The sequence below is a fragment of the Chrysoperla carnea genome, chromosome 1, assembly GCF_905475395.1.
Source record: "Chrysoperla carnea chromosome 1, inChrCarn1.1, whole genome shotgun sequence".
In the NCBI taxonomy this organism is placed as follows: domain Eukaryota; kingdom Metazoa; phylum Arthropoda; class Insecta; order Neuroptera; family Chrysopidae; genus Chrysoperla; species Chrysoperla carnea.
This window is the reverse complement of record NC_058337.1, coordinates 54,494,609-54,512,711: the sequence shown is the minus strand read 5'-3', so window position 1 is coordinate 54,512,711 and position 18,103 is coordinate 54,494,609. Positions and strand designations below refer to the sequence as shown.

At 29.3% G+C, this 18,103-nt stretch overlaps 1 protein-coding gene across 1 annotated transcript; it reads left to right on the top strand.

Moving 5' to 3' along the window:
• The first annotated feature begins 13,587 nt into the window (after positions 1-13,587).
• LOC123305057 (trypsin 3A1-like) lies at positions 13,588-17,022 on the top strand. Its single transcript, XM_044886662.1, has 5 exons — positions 13,588-13,671; positions 13,744-13,892; positions 14,496-14,723; positions 15,873-15,980; positions 16,503-17,022. The coding sequence occupies exons 1-5, from the start codon at positions 13,602-13,604 to the stop codon at positions 16,929-16,931; spliced, it is 984 nt and encodes a 327-aa protein (XP_044742597.1). The 5' UTR covers positions 13,588-13,601; the 3' UTR covers positions 16,932-17,022.
• Positions 17,023-18,103: the final 1,081 nt, after the last annotated feature.

Here is an 18,103-nt window from a genome sequence, read left to right as displayed (position 1 = left end):
TTTTCGAATTAAAATTCGATTCTTTCCTCTATTTACTATATAAATTTTTGTATTATATACATACGTATTTCCACTAACATGTAGTCATCATTAGTATGGATTAGCCCATCGAACTGATTGGTCAATGTCACAAACTGTTAGATAAGTATTTGGATAGTATAAATTGGGTACAAACTAAAACATCGGTGTGCTATCACAAATCAGACTATCACAAAATTAGCAACGAGCAGCATACGCTATTTATGAGAGTAATTACGATTAGCCAATTCATACAGATGATGACTACATCGTAATCGAAATACGTATTTATATTGAGCAAAAATTTATCTAGGCTATCTATTTATCTAAGAGTCCTCTAGTAAGACTAAATAGCTCGATCCTATCTGGTATTCAACTGATTATATTATATTGAATACAATATCTGCCAAATAATAGTATCGGTTCCTCTCCAGGAAACTAACTTTTTTGAAGAAATTTCTCAACGTATTGAGGCATTCAGAGAAATATTGTTTATTGGCACTTGCGTATTTTGTGGAAGGTTAAAATCTAATATGTAATTAGAAACAAATGGGAAGCTGAAATTCAATATTTAGAATGTCTGTATAAATATTAGTAAAATAAACTAAAGTTTTATACTATGAAAACTATTAAAATCTAGTTATACTGTAGATTTTTTGGATGTATCCAGCCTTCAGTTAATTTTTAATACTGAAAAATATCTAAGTAGAAAGAAAGAAAAATACCTTCGATTAGCAAAATAATCAAAATAATTTCTAAATACGTTTAAAATGCAGAAAATTGCAAGGATTTCATAGAATATCGATTTTTCAATTCTTTTGCTATTTACAAAACTATTATTCTTATCGTTTTTGAATGCTTGGTGGTTTTTCTGCAACGCACACTTTATGCTTCATTCCAGCCAGAGTAGACACGATGAATTAAGGCCTAAAGTCAAACTTTGACACAAATGGTGTAAAATTCACTTTCCAATGAACTGAATACCGTGGCGATTGACATTATTTTTAGGTGTTCAAATTCAATTTTAAGCTTATTCCCTTAAAAAAAACGCTCTTTAGTATTGTTAAAGTAACTCCTTCCTTGATTGTTAACAAGCTCCATTTCTAAATACGTAATATTTAAACTTACATAGACTAAATATTGATTCAATCAACATTTTTACTGTCATGTGCCCATAACTAGTATGAAATAAGAGGTTTCACTGTAGATGCGTGTAGTATATATAAGTCGTGGTGATATTATAGTCAGCCATAATTGATATACCTTCTCTACATGTATAATTTATCATTTATATTATTAATGTGTCAAAAATAACGATGAATAATACACTCTGAACAACATATCATAAAATATATAGCGAAATAAAATAATAATAACTACTATATGTTGTTCTTTCTATAGCTAACTAGAGCTATTCCATGGCTGTTCATTCTGTAGCTTCAAAACAACAAAAAAACTTTGTTATTTGTTGTTGAATAGCTTTAACGGCACTGGGAAATTATTGTTTATTATTACCAAAGATTTGTCATAATTTTCGCCCTCACGAATAAACAGTGACGTATACGAAAAAATGTTTCAAACCAAAGTTGTTTATTTTTTATAAGCAACATTTTTTACTCTTAAACTTTTCTTCTATCTCTAACGGTTTATAAGATGGATCCTAATGACTCAAGACCCAATTGATGTTGCTCATTTACGAACTTACCCTCACTTATTAATTGTTTTATGTGAATAAATAAATTTAAACACTTTTATTTTTCGCTTAATCACTTTATTATATTTTCTAATGCGACATGTTTAGAATTTTACTCCAGCAATTGAATATGGAGTAATATCCGAAATATGAGAGATATAGAGTTGAAAATTTGGAGGTAGCTTCATTCTTGAAACTTATTTAAAAAGTGAATGGTTTATAACAAGCCAATGTTAATAAGTAAGAATGATTCCCGATAAAATATCCACAAAGAACATCACATCACATGAGTTTGCAAAAGTTTTCGAAAACATATTGAGACGTGCTAATTTGTTATCGAAGTTCAAGTTGATCGTTTTCAACACCCCCTGCTTAACTATTGAATTTTGAATACGTCGTTATTCATAACATACTGTATTTACTACTTTTAACTGGCACCAAACAAATGAAATGTGTATAAAGATTTTGAAAGTTTTACTATTACTGACTATTAAGTATCTAATTTGTATGGTAAAGTTGTGCCTAGCCCAGCTCCAGAGTTTTATTAGTTTTCGGAGGATCTTTGGCTCCAGAAAATCAAGTGTAAAACTTTTAAATTTTTGGACAATAGTAATAATTTTACCACCTAGTCGTTATAATTAATCAGCGATGGTGTATTATGTAAAGACTGTTCTACAATTTCACAGACTATACAATATTTATTCTCAATCATTCATCATAAATTTCAGCTATAAATCATTACAATAAACAAGCATTATAAATCAAAAAATGAGTGAGAAAGATGTATTATAATACGAAAACATATATCATTCAATACAGAATGTACAAAAATAACACGGCATTGTAATCGATACATTAACATAAAAGTGACAAATTAATTATACAAAATTACCGGTTATTAATATTTAAACCTGAAAAATGTAGAAACAAATCTGAAAAATAAATATATTGATGTATAATTATTCCAAACTGATTAAAACACTGGATGTTTAAGCCAACCATTCGAGTGTTCGTTTTTACGCCTGGTCAGTGATAAGGCAAACATCACATAACATACATACCTTAACAAAAGTCATGCAAATTTTTGCTATATGAGAAACGTCATACTACGAATGTATATATGTTCATTGGTATATAACAGGGGTGGTCAACCTGCGGCTCTTTGAAGGATTATTTGTGGCGCTCCACGAATGTAGCCGAGCTCCTTTTTCTTTTTTGTGTTATAATATTTAAAAAAATTATTATTGTTCCGTATGTGTTCCAAGATGTCTTTTAAATTATTGACAATTAATATGAAAGAATATGTGCAACGTTGTAACAAATTTGAATTGTAACTCATTTTCGTTGTAACTCATTGAAAACTGCGTAAATGAACATAAGCAGTGCATAATCGTACTCCAAACCGATTTTGAATTTGCAAACTTTCATTGCAAAGAACAGTTGCAACAATTTGAATCATTCTTGCTACGTAATTCGTAATCAGGAATCGAAATATCTTGAATTAAAAAAACTGCTTGTCGAATTATTTCAATATTCGGAACAACGTACTTATGTGAATTTTTCCACTTTAAATTTCGTGAAATCCAAACACCGATCAGTATTAATCAAACAGCATCTGAAAGAATTACTGAAAACTGCTGTCACCAATAATACACCAAATTTTAAAGAATTATCCATAGAAGTAAAATAAATGTTTTTTCAACAAATATAATTTCTGTAAAAAATATCTTTTTAATACGTTTTTTGCATACCTTAGAAATACGTATTTAATTGCGGCTCGTGAAAAATTTCAAATTTTGGAAAATGGCTCGAACTATCAAGGAGCTTGGCCGCCCCTGGTCTATAACATTTAATTAATGTAAAATAAACAAACAACCCAACCACATATGTGGTGTTGGGAGACATTTATTAGCCCCATAGCGAAAATATAGCGTGTGTGTGACCAAGTTGTTTAGTAGCCAAACTTCGGTAGTTCAGGTTTGAATTTTAGGAATGTGCTTTTTATAACCCCTCTTAATACCAAATATGATTATTGTTTCTAAAATTGTGAGCGGCCTGAACTAAGTATGTGCTCTTTTCTTTTCATGATTTTTTTTTCACTCTAAGCACAAGAAATTTATATTAAATGGTAGCACATTAATCTTTTAGCACATTATCAAAGAGACGTGAACGTAATTTAAATATTTATTAGCTTTTCTCCAAGTAAAGTTTAATAAGCCATGATTACAAAAAAAAAATGTTGGGCTAGGGAATAATGAAAACAAATTTTAGTGTTTATCGATGCAAGTACAGCTTTTGTTAATCACTGTATTTGAGTAAAATACGATCGTAAAAATCCTCTCAAACACTCTGTCTAAAAGAAGATTGATGTACAAAACTCTTATTAAATATGTTTCAAAAACTATTTAACTATCGGCGAGAAAAATGATAATTTTTATATAACATAATGTCTCCTCTAAACATAAATACGAGGAAATAATTTTGATTTTTAGCAAGGATTAGGAAAGCTATAGAAAATAATAACTGTACTATATATTTAGAAATGAAGCTTTTGATGAATTAAAGTAGTTATACCACTTTATGTTCAAAATAACTATTTAAGATTTAAGGGAGTGTATTCGCGTATGTAGACTCGTATTTTTTGTGGTTTATTTGTTTTTTATGTACAATTTTTCCAAAACTCGTTGTTTATTGAGATATGTATCAATTAAAAAAAATTCTCTTACCCTATTTCAATTTTGTAGTCTGTTGATTAGGTATTAAAAAACAGGGCAATAAGGAACTAAGGCGTTCACGGGTTTTCATTGCAGGATTCGTTCAATAGGTTATTAAGGAAGAAAAAACCGCGGAGTGCTATTAAATGAGATAGGGGTGAAAAAGTACTTTTTTTCAACTGCTTTTGCATGAAATATTTTTTATTTTAATTTTTGCAAAATATTAATCCGTTATAAAATTTAATTTTCTAAAAAAATTTTATATAGAATTTCTTGAAATTTTGCTTAGTTTACGAGATATTTGGAAAAAACCAAAAAGGGTTCTTTTTCAACACTATCTTCAATGTCCACCCTCTCAATTTTATAGCACTCCACGGTTTTTTCTTCTTTAATAACCCATTGAACGATTCCTTCGATAATAATCCCTGAACACCTTAGTTCCTTTCTATATGACATAATCAATAGACTATTGAATAAAAGGAAATGAATTTCCGAAACTTTTTTGTACAATCCAACTTTGACACCTTTATGTTATGAAACTGGAAATTACTAGGAGTTAAATACCTACAAAATTGGTCTAAATAAATTTGGGGATTATTAAAATTTCGTTATAAAGCTTCCTTTAGTTTGTAGAAAGATGCTCTCCGTTCAAATTTTTATAAGACATATTTGATGGATGTATATGACGACTATAATATTTATCCTGTGATATGAAATATTTTTCCTGTCTTTACCTACACTAAGAACAAATACTTGTTGCATGAAAATATGTTCTTAACATGGTAGCAAGTAAATATTTCGTTGGTTCAAGAAATATTTACTTATTATAAGAACATTAACAACCAAGTAAACGTATTTACTTCAATCAAGCAAATTTTTTACTGTCTATTCAAGAAACTATTGATCTAGAACGAGTCGGCTATAAATAATAATCGCATAATATCTTGATCAGCGTATCTTAGTTTGTGTATGGAGGTAATAAATTTCTTTTACTAATGGTTACTTTACTTGTTCTTTGATTAAAGCAAAGCATAAAAGATTGATATCTTATTCATTCAAATTGACATGCTATAATTATTATTATTTGAGTGATTATCATTTAGAGAAAAGAAAAATGCTTTCATATTGTTGTTGAATATTTTAACAAATTATTCTCATTATTTCGTAAAATAATGAAATTATTAAAAAGTTATCAAGTACAATTGTGATTCGAAACATTTCAATCATCTCATTATCGAATCTTACAAATCAATTATTAAAATACTCTGCGTGCATTTAAACAGATATAACGGAAAATATCATCATAGACTGTGAGCTCATAATAAAGCGAAATTTTCATGCCACTCTCTTTGTTTACCTTTTTAGTTTAAACTCTGTCAAATTTATAAAAATTAAAAATCTTGTTTTTTGGTTTTCACATTTTTCTGTTATTATTATTATTTTTTGTTTTTTGCTGCCCTGTACGTTAAAAAAGTTATTGACAATACAACTCGAGAGACAAATAGCAGAAAATTTACAAATGGAAAAAGGGCTGAAAAATGTAATGTTTCTTAATGCTTGTATTTCGAAAATGGTGAGTGATGGTGCAAATGACAAGACACAAAAAGTTTTTAGAATATACAAAATCTTTATTTCAACCGTTTTTAAATTAAATACTTGATCAGAATCATACGATAAACGTCAATTTTGTCGATGATAAAATTTCAGCTTAAAAATGCGATTTTTTTAAAACACTTATATCTCAAAAACATAATTGAGATCAAGGGAAGAGAATCAAGAGAAAAAAATTCTTTAAAATCAACTTCGACAGTAGCAAATTTTTATCAAAATTTGGTTTTGCTTTATTTCAATCACTTGTATCTCAAAAATGGTGAGTTTTAGAAAAAAATGACATGAGATACAAAATGCTTAGAATACTCTAGAATATAAAATCCCATAACTGTTTTCTCAAATTTCATAATTTTTCAGCAGAATTAGCTTGGGCGATCTTCTAAGCACGCACACGCGTGCGCATAGTAAAAGCAAACTTTCTAATCAATATGACTTTGTTCTACGCACTCATCCGAACATTTTAGGCTGGTTCCCCGAAAAATTCATATTTCTCCAGAGAATTGCAACCTTAAATGATTCGTTTCCTACAGTAACTATAAAAATGTTGTAAAGAAATTGTAAATTATTCTAAAGTTAAAGCAAAAAGAAAAACATACTGTACTTTTGAGGATTAAATAAAGTATTGTAAAGTATTCGCCCGGTATTAAACTGATTGTTAGTATTTAAATTCATAAAATATTACATTTAATATTTTAATAAATCATGACACATTGATAGAACGAACCTAATGGCATGCACAAATTCATTATTCTTACATATTTTCAAGTGGTACTTTTAGATTGTTTCCGCCTTCAATTTATTGTCTCATCTTGACTCGTCTTCACTTCGTATCACTACAAGCAAGTTAAGTGTTATTTTGGCATTGATTTAATTGAACATTACTGTCTTATGATTATTGTTTTATTTGAAGAATGAGATTTTCTCGCCTTTAAATAGTTAAATTTTTTTTTTGTTTGTATAAATATACCGTGAGTTCACATAAAAGTTTGATAACAGTATAGCTATGTCAAACCTTTTTTTTATTTGCTTTGATATTTAACTTCGCATATTGATGAGAAAAAGAAATTTAAAAGAATTCCAATTTGATGAGTTCTTGCACATTTTGAAAGCAAACTCCGCAAGTTTTGAATTATGGTCATTTTTAGATTATTACTTTTATTACACTCAAATGTGTTTGGTTAATTGGCACTATAGAAATTTTAAATTTTTATCCTGGAGTAGTACCTTATCCTGGTTGATTGATTTATTTTTAATTATCGTGCCAAAAAAGTACCGAGATCTTGAAGCTCTGTCTTTAATTTGAAATAAGAGTAATATGTTACGAATTCATTTCGAAAGGCAAACATTTTCGTTTTATATTGAAAATTTGGATAGATAGGTACAACAAATTTTAGATTTTTCAAAAAAATTTTATAAAATAATTTATAGAATATCTCCATAATCTGCACTTAGAACTATCAAGTTTTTTATTACTGAAACAAATATTGTCTCTTGTAGAACCCTTTCTTAAACTGTAGACAAAAAAACGTATTCGCTGAAGCAGCTTATAAGCTATGGCCTCGATGAAATATTCGATTTGATCAATTGAACAGCCTGTATATAAAATTATAAAATATGATAATAATTTTTTGAAATAATGACTTCAACAAAAACCCCCTCATGACATTTCGGTACCGCCTCCATATAACTCTTGAATTTATATTTTTTAATAAAAGCTTTTGCGCGAAGGATTAATGGATCGTACTCGACGGGACTTCTCTCATCATTATAATAACACACTACTACTATAAAGTACATTTCTTCTTCATCATGTGTAAAATTAGTTAATTACCATACCACGCCATTTTGAATTATATTTTGTTCTTTTAACACATTTATGTGTCTGTGTATAGGTAGACGAGATTTATTGTACTAGTATACTAAAAAAGTTATTAAATATTACACTATGCTAGAAAAAAAAATGGAAAGCACTTTTTGAGCGACCTGGCATACGTTATAGGTCTTGGTGAGTACATCATGAAAATGTCTTTCAAAATTGTCTTACACCCTCAAAAATTATTTTGGAAAACCCGTTTTTCGTGCACTCCGCGCACTTAAACAATTGTTACTCCGTCATTTTTTTACCGATTTTCGATTGCTTAACTGTTTTGAAAACTAGAAACAGTGAGCTTTCAAAATGCATGTATATTTATTATCTATTCTTATTACAAAAAATGAGGACATTTTATACATGTTTGTTAAGAATTACCCAATTTGTTCATGCTTTTTACAGTTTGGCTTCTTTTTGATACAACAAATCTTCAAGAAAATATGACTCGCATATGATATAGACCCAGAAAAATTCATCGTTGAGCATTATAAATTTTCGCAATTAAAATTTTTGCTCCTGAACGTAAAGTAGCATGTTGCCGGTGGGTAGCCCGGATTAACTATTTTTATAAACAAATAGGTAGTATTGACCGAATCGCTTCGGAAAATTTTTTTCATATAGTTGTGGTTAAAAGTAACAGAAAATGTTCTTAGACATTTTTCTCTAAATCTTCCAGTTTTCGATAAAAAAATTCTTAGAATTTGAATAAATACGATTTTTACGATTTTCATCCTTCAAAAAGTCTGTGAAAAAATCTTTTTAATATGTATCCATTTTTTATTTGTAGTTTGAAGCTTACTCAACAACATCCCGCTAAAATTTGTGGCCAAATTGCATTTAAAGTGCTTGATTGTTAATTGTTAAGAGAGCGCGCGAAAAACCACCCTAAAATAACGATTTTCTGTTCTATAGATACTAAAAATCAGATTTGCATCAATCAAAATAAAGTAAAATTAACAGAAAAGTTCGAAAAATTTCATTTTTCACAACGCAACCCTCCCAAAAATCGGAAAAACGACATGGCACGATATCGATATCATGATGAGAATCTAATTTTCTTCTTTACAAAAAGCGTTGTAACTTTGATAATAACTATAAGAAAATAATTGTTTTTGAGGATTTGTTACATAAAAAAGATGAAAAAAATGGGTAAATCTTAGATAATTTTTACAAAATGTCCTAATTTTTTGTAGAAAGTATAGATAAATATATACTATATTCTAAAGCTCAATGCTCAATACAATTGTTTAAGTGTGCGGAGTACACGAACGGGACTAAAGTCACTTTGTCGGATAGATTATACGAAGCCGTCGTATTTTCCTTCACTTATACAGCTTTGTTTTCAACGACTTCACTAACAACATGATGGCCTTATCAATAAATTAATTAATATCATTTTTTTCGAATCTTTCTTATAAAACGTTTAACGTAACGATAATATTTTTCGTAAACATGTATATTAGTATTATGTACATGTAAACTGTATACAGACAGACATTAAATTGTAAATCTTGAACGAAGACATCTCTTCTTCTAGTGTAGCATGATCCTCATTCTGCTTTTAGAGTCCTTATGAATATATTCTGAATTTTAAAACCATGTTTTTTATTACAAATGAAATTAAATGAATATTCATTATTTAGATCAAACTTCTTCTCTGGTTGTACCTACTACCTAGGTGCACTTGTATGTGTCTGTCAAATAAATTTTGTTTTTTAATTATCGCCTCTTTATCACGATTCACTGTTTTTAAGTTCATTTATAAACATTTATTATATCGTCACATAAAATTAGTTATTTTCTCGAAATAATTGCTATAGACAAATATTTAGAAGTGAAATTATGAAGTTTCTCACAAATTTGGTTTATTTACCACCGACATCTTCCAAATTATATATTTTTACATTTTGCAGCATCCAGGCTTTGATCTTTTATACACCCATCTTAAACAAGTAGATATTTGGATAAATCGTACTAGCTGCTAATTTGACATCAGTTCTATACATTTTTATTTGTTATACAAATTGATTTCAAAACCTTAAAAACAACAAGTGAAAACAAACAATTGACTGAGTTAATTGTTGAAATACCATGTATAGACAGTGTTGATCACATTACACATACATACATGCCACACACATATAACTGATATAATCATTTAATACTACAATTGCCGCTTAATATGCGCTCTCACGGGTAAACAGTGATGTTTACGAAAAAAATGTTTCAAACAAAAGTTGTTTAATTTTTTATAACATTTTTTATATTTTAATGGACTTAAGATTCAGTTGACCTATGTAGCTCATTTACGAACTCGACCTCACTTTTTACGTCTTTCAAGATATCCATCAAGAGATATCAGCTTGATACCTTTTTCTCGTTTTTGAGAAATCGTGATGACAGACGGACAGACGACAGACGACAGACAGACAACCGGAAATGGACTAATTAGGTGATTTTATGAACACCTATACCAAAATTTTGTTCATAGCATCAATATTTTTAAGCGTTACAAACTTGGAACTAAACTTAGTATACCTTGGTATATTTCATACACATGGTATAAGAAGCATTATCGAATATTTAAACATTATTCAATAATTTTAAGAAAATGAACCAAATTGAAAATATTATTTATATTTTTATTCAAATTATTGGAAATGGAATATACTGCCAACTAAAGCTATCTAAATTGTACTAATTATGCTCGTCTAGTATGAAAACTAGTAATTGATTAATAGTTGGAGGGTGGTAAGTATATTCATGTTTAACAGATTTACAAAATTATTCTAAAAGTAACCATCTACTTATTTGCAATTTTTAAGAGTGGCAAAAGATTTGTAGGATTTTCCAGCTCTTCGATGAAATACTATAAAATAAATACTACAAAACAAAGCCAAATATGGTGTAACAATTTAGTATTTGCTCAATACTCAAAGTATGAGTAGGAATTTGCTCAATACTAATTCTACCGCCGCGCCGTCGAATCATGAATTTGACAAACTCATGTTGCATTTCTATATAATACTATAGGGATTAGAAGCAGTTCTCTCAATAAACGTCACATATTGGCGTATGATCTAATAAAATAGGTCGTCTCATCAAAAGAACGAACTAACCCAAGCGAATAATGTCCAAAATGAATATTGGACAAACACTTACGTAATTTTTTTAATCTATTTCATAACCTTTTTAATTGTTTGTATACAAAAATTCCCTTTCTTAAAAAAACATGACATATATTAGTTCTCATAACTCTAACCATATTCAAAGTTCTCATACCTCTAACTATTATTAACCGACTTCAAACAAAAAGGGAGGACGATATCAATTCGACTGTCTTTTCTTTTTTTAATGTTTGTTACCGCAAAATTTTCGACTGAGTGAACCGATTTTTATAATTCTTTGTCTATTTGAAAGCTGGTGCTTTCCGTGTGGTCCCATTTCATTTTGGTCTAGTTCTAACAACGGCATCCATGAGAAAATCATAAAAGTCTTAAATTTGCATTAAGTATGCACGACAAGAGATGATTCTTTTTTTAGTGAAAAATTAGTTAGTGTACTTCAGATTCACTAAAAATCACAAAATAAAAAAACTTTTAACAAAAAGAAGAAGTCGGTTTTCTTTTTGTTGAAAGTTTTTTTTTATGTTCAAAGCTTGAATATATATGAAATTTTGAGCATCATGAGCTGCATATTAGCATTGCACAGTTGTTTAATGATCGTATTTAATATAAAGCATGTATTAACTACTAATAGTCACCCACTTGCTTCGCTTGGAAATTCCTTCTACCGCTTTATAGCTTCCATTATCCTTCTCTTCCCTCTCCTAAACTCTTTTTGTTACAATTTCATGGATTTAAAATTTTTGGTACAAAACCCTGACTTTTTCGGATTAGCAGTTTTTTTAGTGTAATCTATTTACAAACAAACATACAAAATAAAAAATCACACCACTTTCCTTTTTATAATAGTAGTTTAATAGTAGTCACTAGTTGGGGTGCTGGTTGAGAAATTCATTTTTTGCTGCGCACAATGCTTCTATATTATCATCAGAATCTGCATACATAACGAGGAGAATATCTGGGACCTTCACAATATTGATTGGAATTTCATCAAACAATCCAATTAAATTAGCATCCAAATGAGATAAGAAACGTATTAAAAATTCAGTCGGTTTAGGAATTACGGTACAACTGATTTTCAGACATAAAATCGTTACAAACTAAAACCTATTTTTTTTTTCGAAAAAAACAGTTAGACAATATTATAAACTCAAAAGGATCAGATTTTATTAATAACTTTGATAAAAAAGCATAACAAGGAGGAAAGTTTTTTAAATGAACAACTCTTTTAATAGAAAAATCTGCCTTTGGTACTTAATTTTTTACCAAATGTGTCAATATTTGATAATTTAATCATTAGAATTGAAGGACTAGCATTATCAAAAAATAGGTAATTAGTTAGAATTGAATTGTTTGTACTGTATTTTAAAAATATAAAATAATTTTTTGAAATTTGATTAAGTAATGAAAACATTAAATTATATGTTTGCATTTGGAAAAAATAAAATATTTATTAAAAACTTTTTTTCGAAATTTGAACAGCAGCGTAGAAAATTAATTTGATGCATGCTCAATTTCTTCAAGAAAAGTAATTCTGAATTTTTCCTTCTTGGTATGTAATTAAAAGAACAACTTAAAAAAATAAAGAAGACTACTTGAAATAATTAAAATAAAGAGGAAAATTTTTCCAAAAGCAGTCAAGAAATTTTTACAAGGAGTTAAAAGTTTAAATGAAAAACAAAAGAACTCGATATTTATCAGAAATGAAAATGAACATCTTGATGCAAACGAAGAACATAGTGATCAATTTCATGCAAAAAATCAAGAGGTTTCGCAGGAAACTCCCAGTGCAAGAGAGATTAAAAACAATATAAGCAGGCTAAAAAGTAATAATTCGCCAGGGAAAAAAACGTTATAACGGCAGAAACGCTAAAAGAATGAGATCTATTACATAATATAATTTAATGAGCTTGTATGAGAAGTATGGAAGCATGAAAAATGCCATCGAGATTTCATTGCAATATTTGGAGGGCGTAAGGTAACAGATCGATATTGATTAAGTATCATTTATGAAAAAATGATACTTAATCAATGTCGATCTGTTACTTAACGTCCTCCAAATATGATTTTTAATATTTTTCTTTATCTTAAAATAAGGGTATCCTTCTCTTTTTGATTCAATTTCCATAACTTGGAATCATATGTTGGACGAATTATGACAATGTATTTGCAGTGAAGCAAATTCAAATTCAAAAGTGTTTAGTAAAGGAACAAGCGTAATATTTGAATCTTGTTCAATAAAATATACAGAACGAACTACCCAGATTAATTTAGCCAGCGTTAATAATTCGATGTAAGTCTGTCCGAAATGTTCTTGGGGATATATACAAATATTATTATTATTTCACTGGGCCCACTCCCCCCTAGATATTTGCATATGGTCAGTACACAAAACAAAACAAAAAACGTGCAATATTTCGCAAAAGTTAAAATCAAATTTTTAAGTGCGACTGTGGTTATTGCTATTGTATTACAGAATCAAAATAAATTTCACATGAAAATAATAAATACTCGATAAAAAATAAATTTTCCTGAAATGATTTTATCTTCGTCATCTATTTCATTCCAAAATGTTGTCATTTTGTCAATATTTTGTGCTAGTATTATACATTGTATTCGAATTATTAAATGTAGTAATTGGTAAGTAATTGGTAACATTTTATATTTATTCGATAATGATTAAAGAACTAATTTAGTTTAATATTTTTTAAGATGCTAGCTTTGTAAGATTACCATCTCAATTTTTAAGACTATCTAATTTTCCATATTCTCACCCATTACGTTATGGAGGACCAAATGGTTATATTGATGGACGTATTGTGGGTGGTGAATATACGTTAATTCGTGATTTTCCACATCAGGTAAAATTATAATACAAACCTAAAAATAAATCAATTATAAAATATAAATATAAATATAGAGAAATAATTGTATACAGTGTTTGTTCGTTACATCTAGGCATATCAATATCATTAGTATGACAGAATACATGCGTTAAGCAATGCATCTAAGTGAGAGGTATTATATACATGTGTTGAGCATGTAGTTGTAAAACGCTTGGAGAGTGGGAGTTTTTTAGTTGAATCGATGAAATAGTAAGTTCATCAGTGGTTCAGATTTTAGTATGCCTTAACATGTATGTATATAATACCTCTCACCTAGATGCATTGCTTATCACATGTATTCTGTCATAATAATGATATTGATATGCCTAGATGTAACGAACACAGATTTTATAGGTACGCAAGCTTACCAAATAAGTTCCTTATAAAGAAGATCTGGTTAGTAAGGGATAGGTATTCAGTATCACAGCCACATATAATTTTATTAAGACATTCGTTCTACTCTCCAAGAACGAACATTTCCCAAATTCCTATGAAACTTTTCCATAAGAATATAATAGTAAACATACGGCTTAAATCAGGAAGTACTCAGATGAATTCAAGCCAATTTTTATTTTACAGATTTCACTAATGTTCAATTCAAAACATGTTTGTGGCGGATCAATAATATCATCCCGGATTATTTTAACTGCGGCACATTGCAGTTTAAATGGAGCTCCTACGTCCTATTCAGTTCGAGCTGGCTCAACATTTCGTGGTACTGGAGGTGTTGTGATACGTGTCGAAAGTATCGAAGTTCACAATTTATATAATGCTTTAATTACCGATTATGATGTGGCCATATTGAAGGTATAGTGAGTGATAGAATTGTTTTTCTAGTAAGCCTAAAGCCCCATTTAATACTTTAAAGTCCCATTTGACAATCATTTCAGAACGGTTGGAAATTTTAGAGACACTTGTCAAGGTCGCATGTAATAACTTTCTAGTAAGGGAAATTTTGTTCAAGGGATTTTGTAATATATAAATACGAAAGAACGTGTCCATTGTCCGGCGCCTTACTTTGCTGTGTGTCGAAAAGATGCTTTTTGAATTTTTTTTAATATCCATCAATTTTAAGCTTTCGGCGTGGGCTCGAATAAATAAATATTTTTTGTTTGTGAATTCTACTTCTAAGTTACTTTAAAAGAAATATAATAACTGTAAAAATAAAATTCGAAATGAATCAAACCACAGTAAAAAAAACTGTCACTTGTAATAAAGTAATGAACAGCAGAGCTCTATCACTATAGTTATATTATCCCATAGTTTAATGTTTCTTATTATCAGAAACATTTAATGAACTGTTATTTTCTGTTTGTTTAAAAAACATAAAAATGTCAAAAAAGGAGGCTAAAGAGTTAACATAAGCAAAAAGCACTTCATAATATTAATTCAATACACATATAAATTTTTTGTTCTGTTTTCAATTCGCGTGTAAGGATGCGTTAAGCCTTAATAATCGCGGAAAAAAACCATGGTAGGTGGCGGAGGAGGGGTATTGGGAAGTTTAAATCTGCTATAGACAGACCCTAAGTATTAACATAACTGACATATAGGCCCTCATTCCTCTAGCTTAATTTGCAGGGACTATACTAGTGGCTAAAGCTATAATAATGGCCAACAGCAACGATTCCCTCTGGGAATACTTTCCCAATTGATGAAATCGAATCCTGCTTGTATTATATAAATTCGGCTAATATACAGTTCTAGATATACTTTTTAGCTTATTTCCGCTAAAATGAGCCCTGGAAATGCCCAAAAGTAAGTATATATTTCAGTATATATATATATATATATATATATATAATATATATATATATATATATATATATATATATATATATATATATATATATATATATATATATATATATATATATATTAGACATCTTCACATGTTGTTCTAGCGATTCAAACAAGTATGGGTTTGCTAACATTTCTTTGATATTTTCTTTGCAGTTAGAAAAACCATTAAGTTTTTCACGAGAAATTCAGCCTGTAACATTGGCTACTGAAGATGATCGAAATGCTGCAAACAATATAGGAACCGTCACAGGATGGGGTGATGTAAGTTAAAATTTTTGCAAATAAAGAGACGTAAGTACAAAGAGAGTCACAAACCATACAATAATATTAGACATTATGTATATGAATATAAGTGTCTCACTCGCAATTGTCCAATTTTAGTTATACGATGATATCTCGTCAAAAAAGTTACTAAAATCAATTGTAATAATCGAATTTGACCATCATTTTTATTATAAGCAACAGCTCACATTATTTATCCTTAATTTATTTCATTTTATCAGCTAAACGCCCTAATCCTCGAGTTCCCCAGGGTGACCGCAGTATAATGAGGAGAAGCAATGAAACAAAAACGAGTTCTTAGAAGTTATAAAAACATTTTTAACCCATGATGATTAACTCAAAAATATTTCAGTCATGAGGTAAAATTAATAGGAAACAATAAATGATCCAAATTTTCTTAACCTAAACCAACTCCTTAACCTCACTGGAAGTCGAAAATAACTAATATTTTGATATATTTGTTATTTTAAATTAATCCATTTAATTTTTTGTTTTTCGCAGTCGACTTTAAATAATTATTACCTACAAAGAGTGAATGTTCCAATTATGAATCAAGAGGATTGCGAAAAAGCGTTTAAGGGCCGGGAAGTTATCACAAATCGAATGTTTTGTGCATCATATTTGGATAATAATGGTCGTGACGCATGTCAAGGGGACTCAGGTGGACCATTTACAGTAAATTATAAATTATATGGTATAACATCTTGGGGCTATGAATGTGGATCTGTACGATACCCTGGTGTTTATGTACGCCTTACAGATCCTGGCATTACAAGTTGGATCTTGCAGAAATTAGAACAGCATAAAGATGAAAATGATACTAAAAATATCAATTTGCTCCCAAGTGTTGAAAAAAAAGCAAAAGAATCTGAAGACAGTCAGGATCACCATCCTAGCAAGAATAATTATCATAGCAAAGGAAGAAACTAGTTGATGTTTATCCAACATTTGTTTATGGCTAGCGTCAATATTTTACAAATACATTGTGTTCACCCTAGCGTCGATTTCAACGCACGTTACAGATGTATTTGACAACGGTGTAACTCAAATCAATGCTGGTTTAACCTAACTTCCGTTATAGCTAAGCATGTTTACATTAAGGTTTGTGTGTCCACAGGCTTAAATGTTTGTCTTTACTCTGTGTAATAACAACTTATAGCGTTTCAATAAAATCTTCTTACTTTATTATGTCTAATTGCATTTCAATTTTGACCATGAAAATATCATATGGGAAATTATGTGAAATATCTATTTAATACCACGAAAATTTTGTTCAGTACCTACAATTTTTTTAATATCAATTCATCCACATAAAATGAGGGAGTAGAGGTAGTTATAATTACACTACACGAAGGTGTAACGAATTCGAACGAATTTTGCCTGAAAGTGTATTATAACTACTACTCCCCCGCCATTTTATGGGAATAAATTGATATTAAGACAATTATAATTAGTTTTTCTAGAATAAAGCAATATCAACACTCCAAAGCTTAGTAAATTGAGTAATTGTGTGTGTACCAAACTAGGTTTTGTTTAATTCGCAATTGACAGACTTTCTGATAGAACCTGACACACAAATGTCAGGCATACTCTTAATATGCTGAGTGATTTAAAATAAAACTTTTCAACAGGGATCAAATTTTTTTTAATGTGGCTCTATTTTTTGCAATAGATTCTTTGCCACAAAAAGCAACTTTCTTCTCAAATTTTGTTTCCTTGCCTTTCCCAACATCCTCCCAAAATTACGTTTTTCTGTGGCATACATACTATAAAGATGAAATTTTCACCAATAGACAATCACTAATCGATGAAATAAAGCCAAATTAACAGAATAATTCAACAAATTTCATTACCCATATCGCGACCCCCGAAACCTCCAAAAATTATGTTTTCCAGTTCTATACATGCTAGAAAGATGCGGTTTTTGTAAGAGAATTGCTTGAAACCTAAGGGAAAAGTAGGAATTTTTTTCTTTTTGGTGAAATAATTTTTTCTTTGGAAAATAGGAAAAACTTATATATGATTTCCCTATCTGATTTTTTGCCGGTCCGCGAGATTTTTCTTATTGATTTATCTAATTCGATGATTGTCCTTTATTTTAA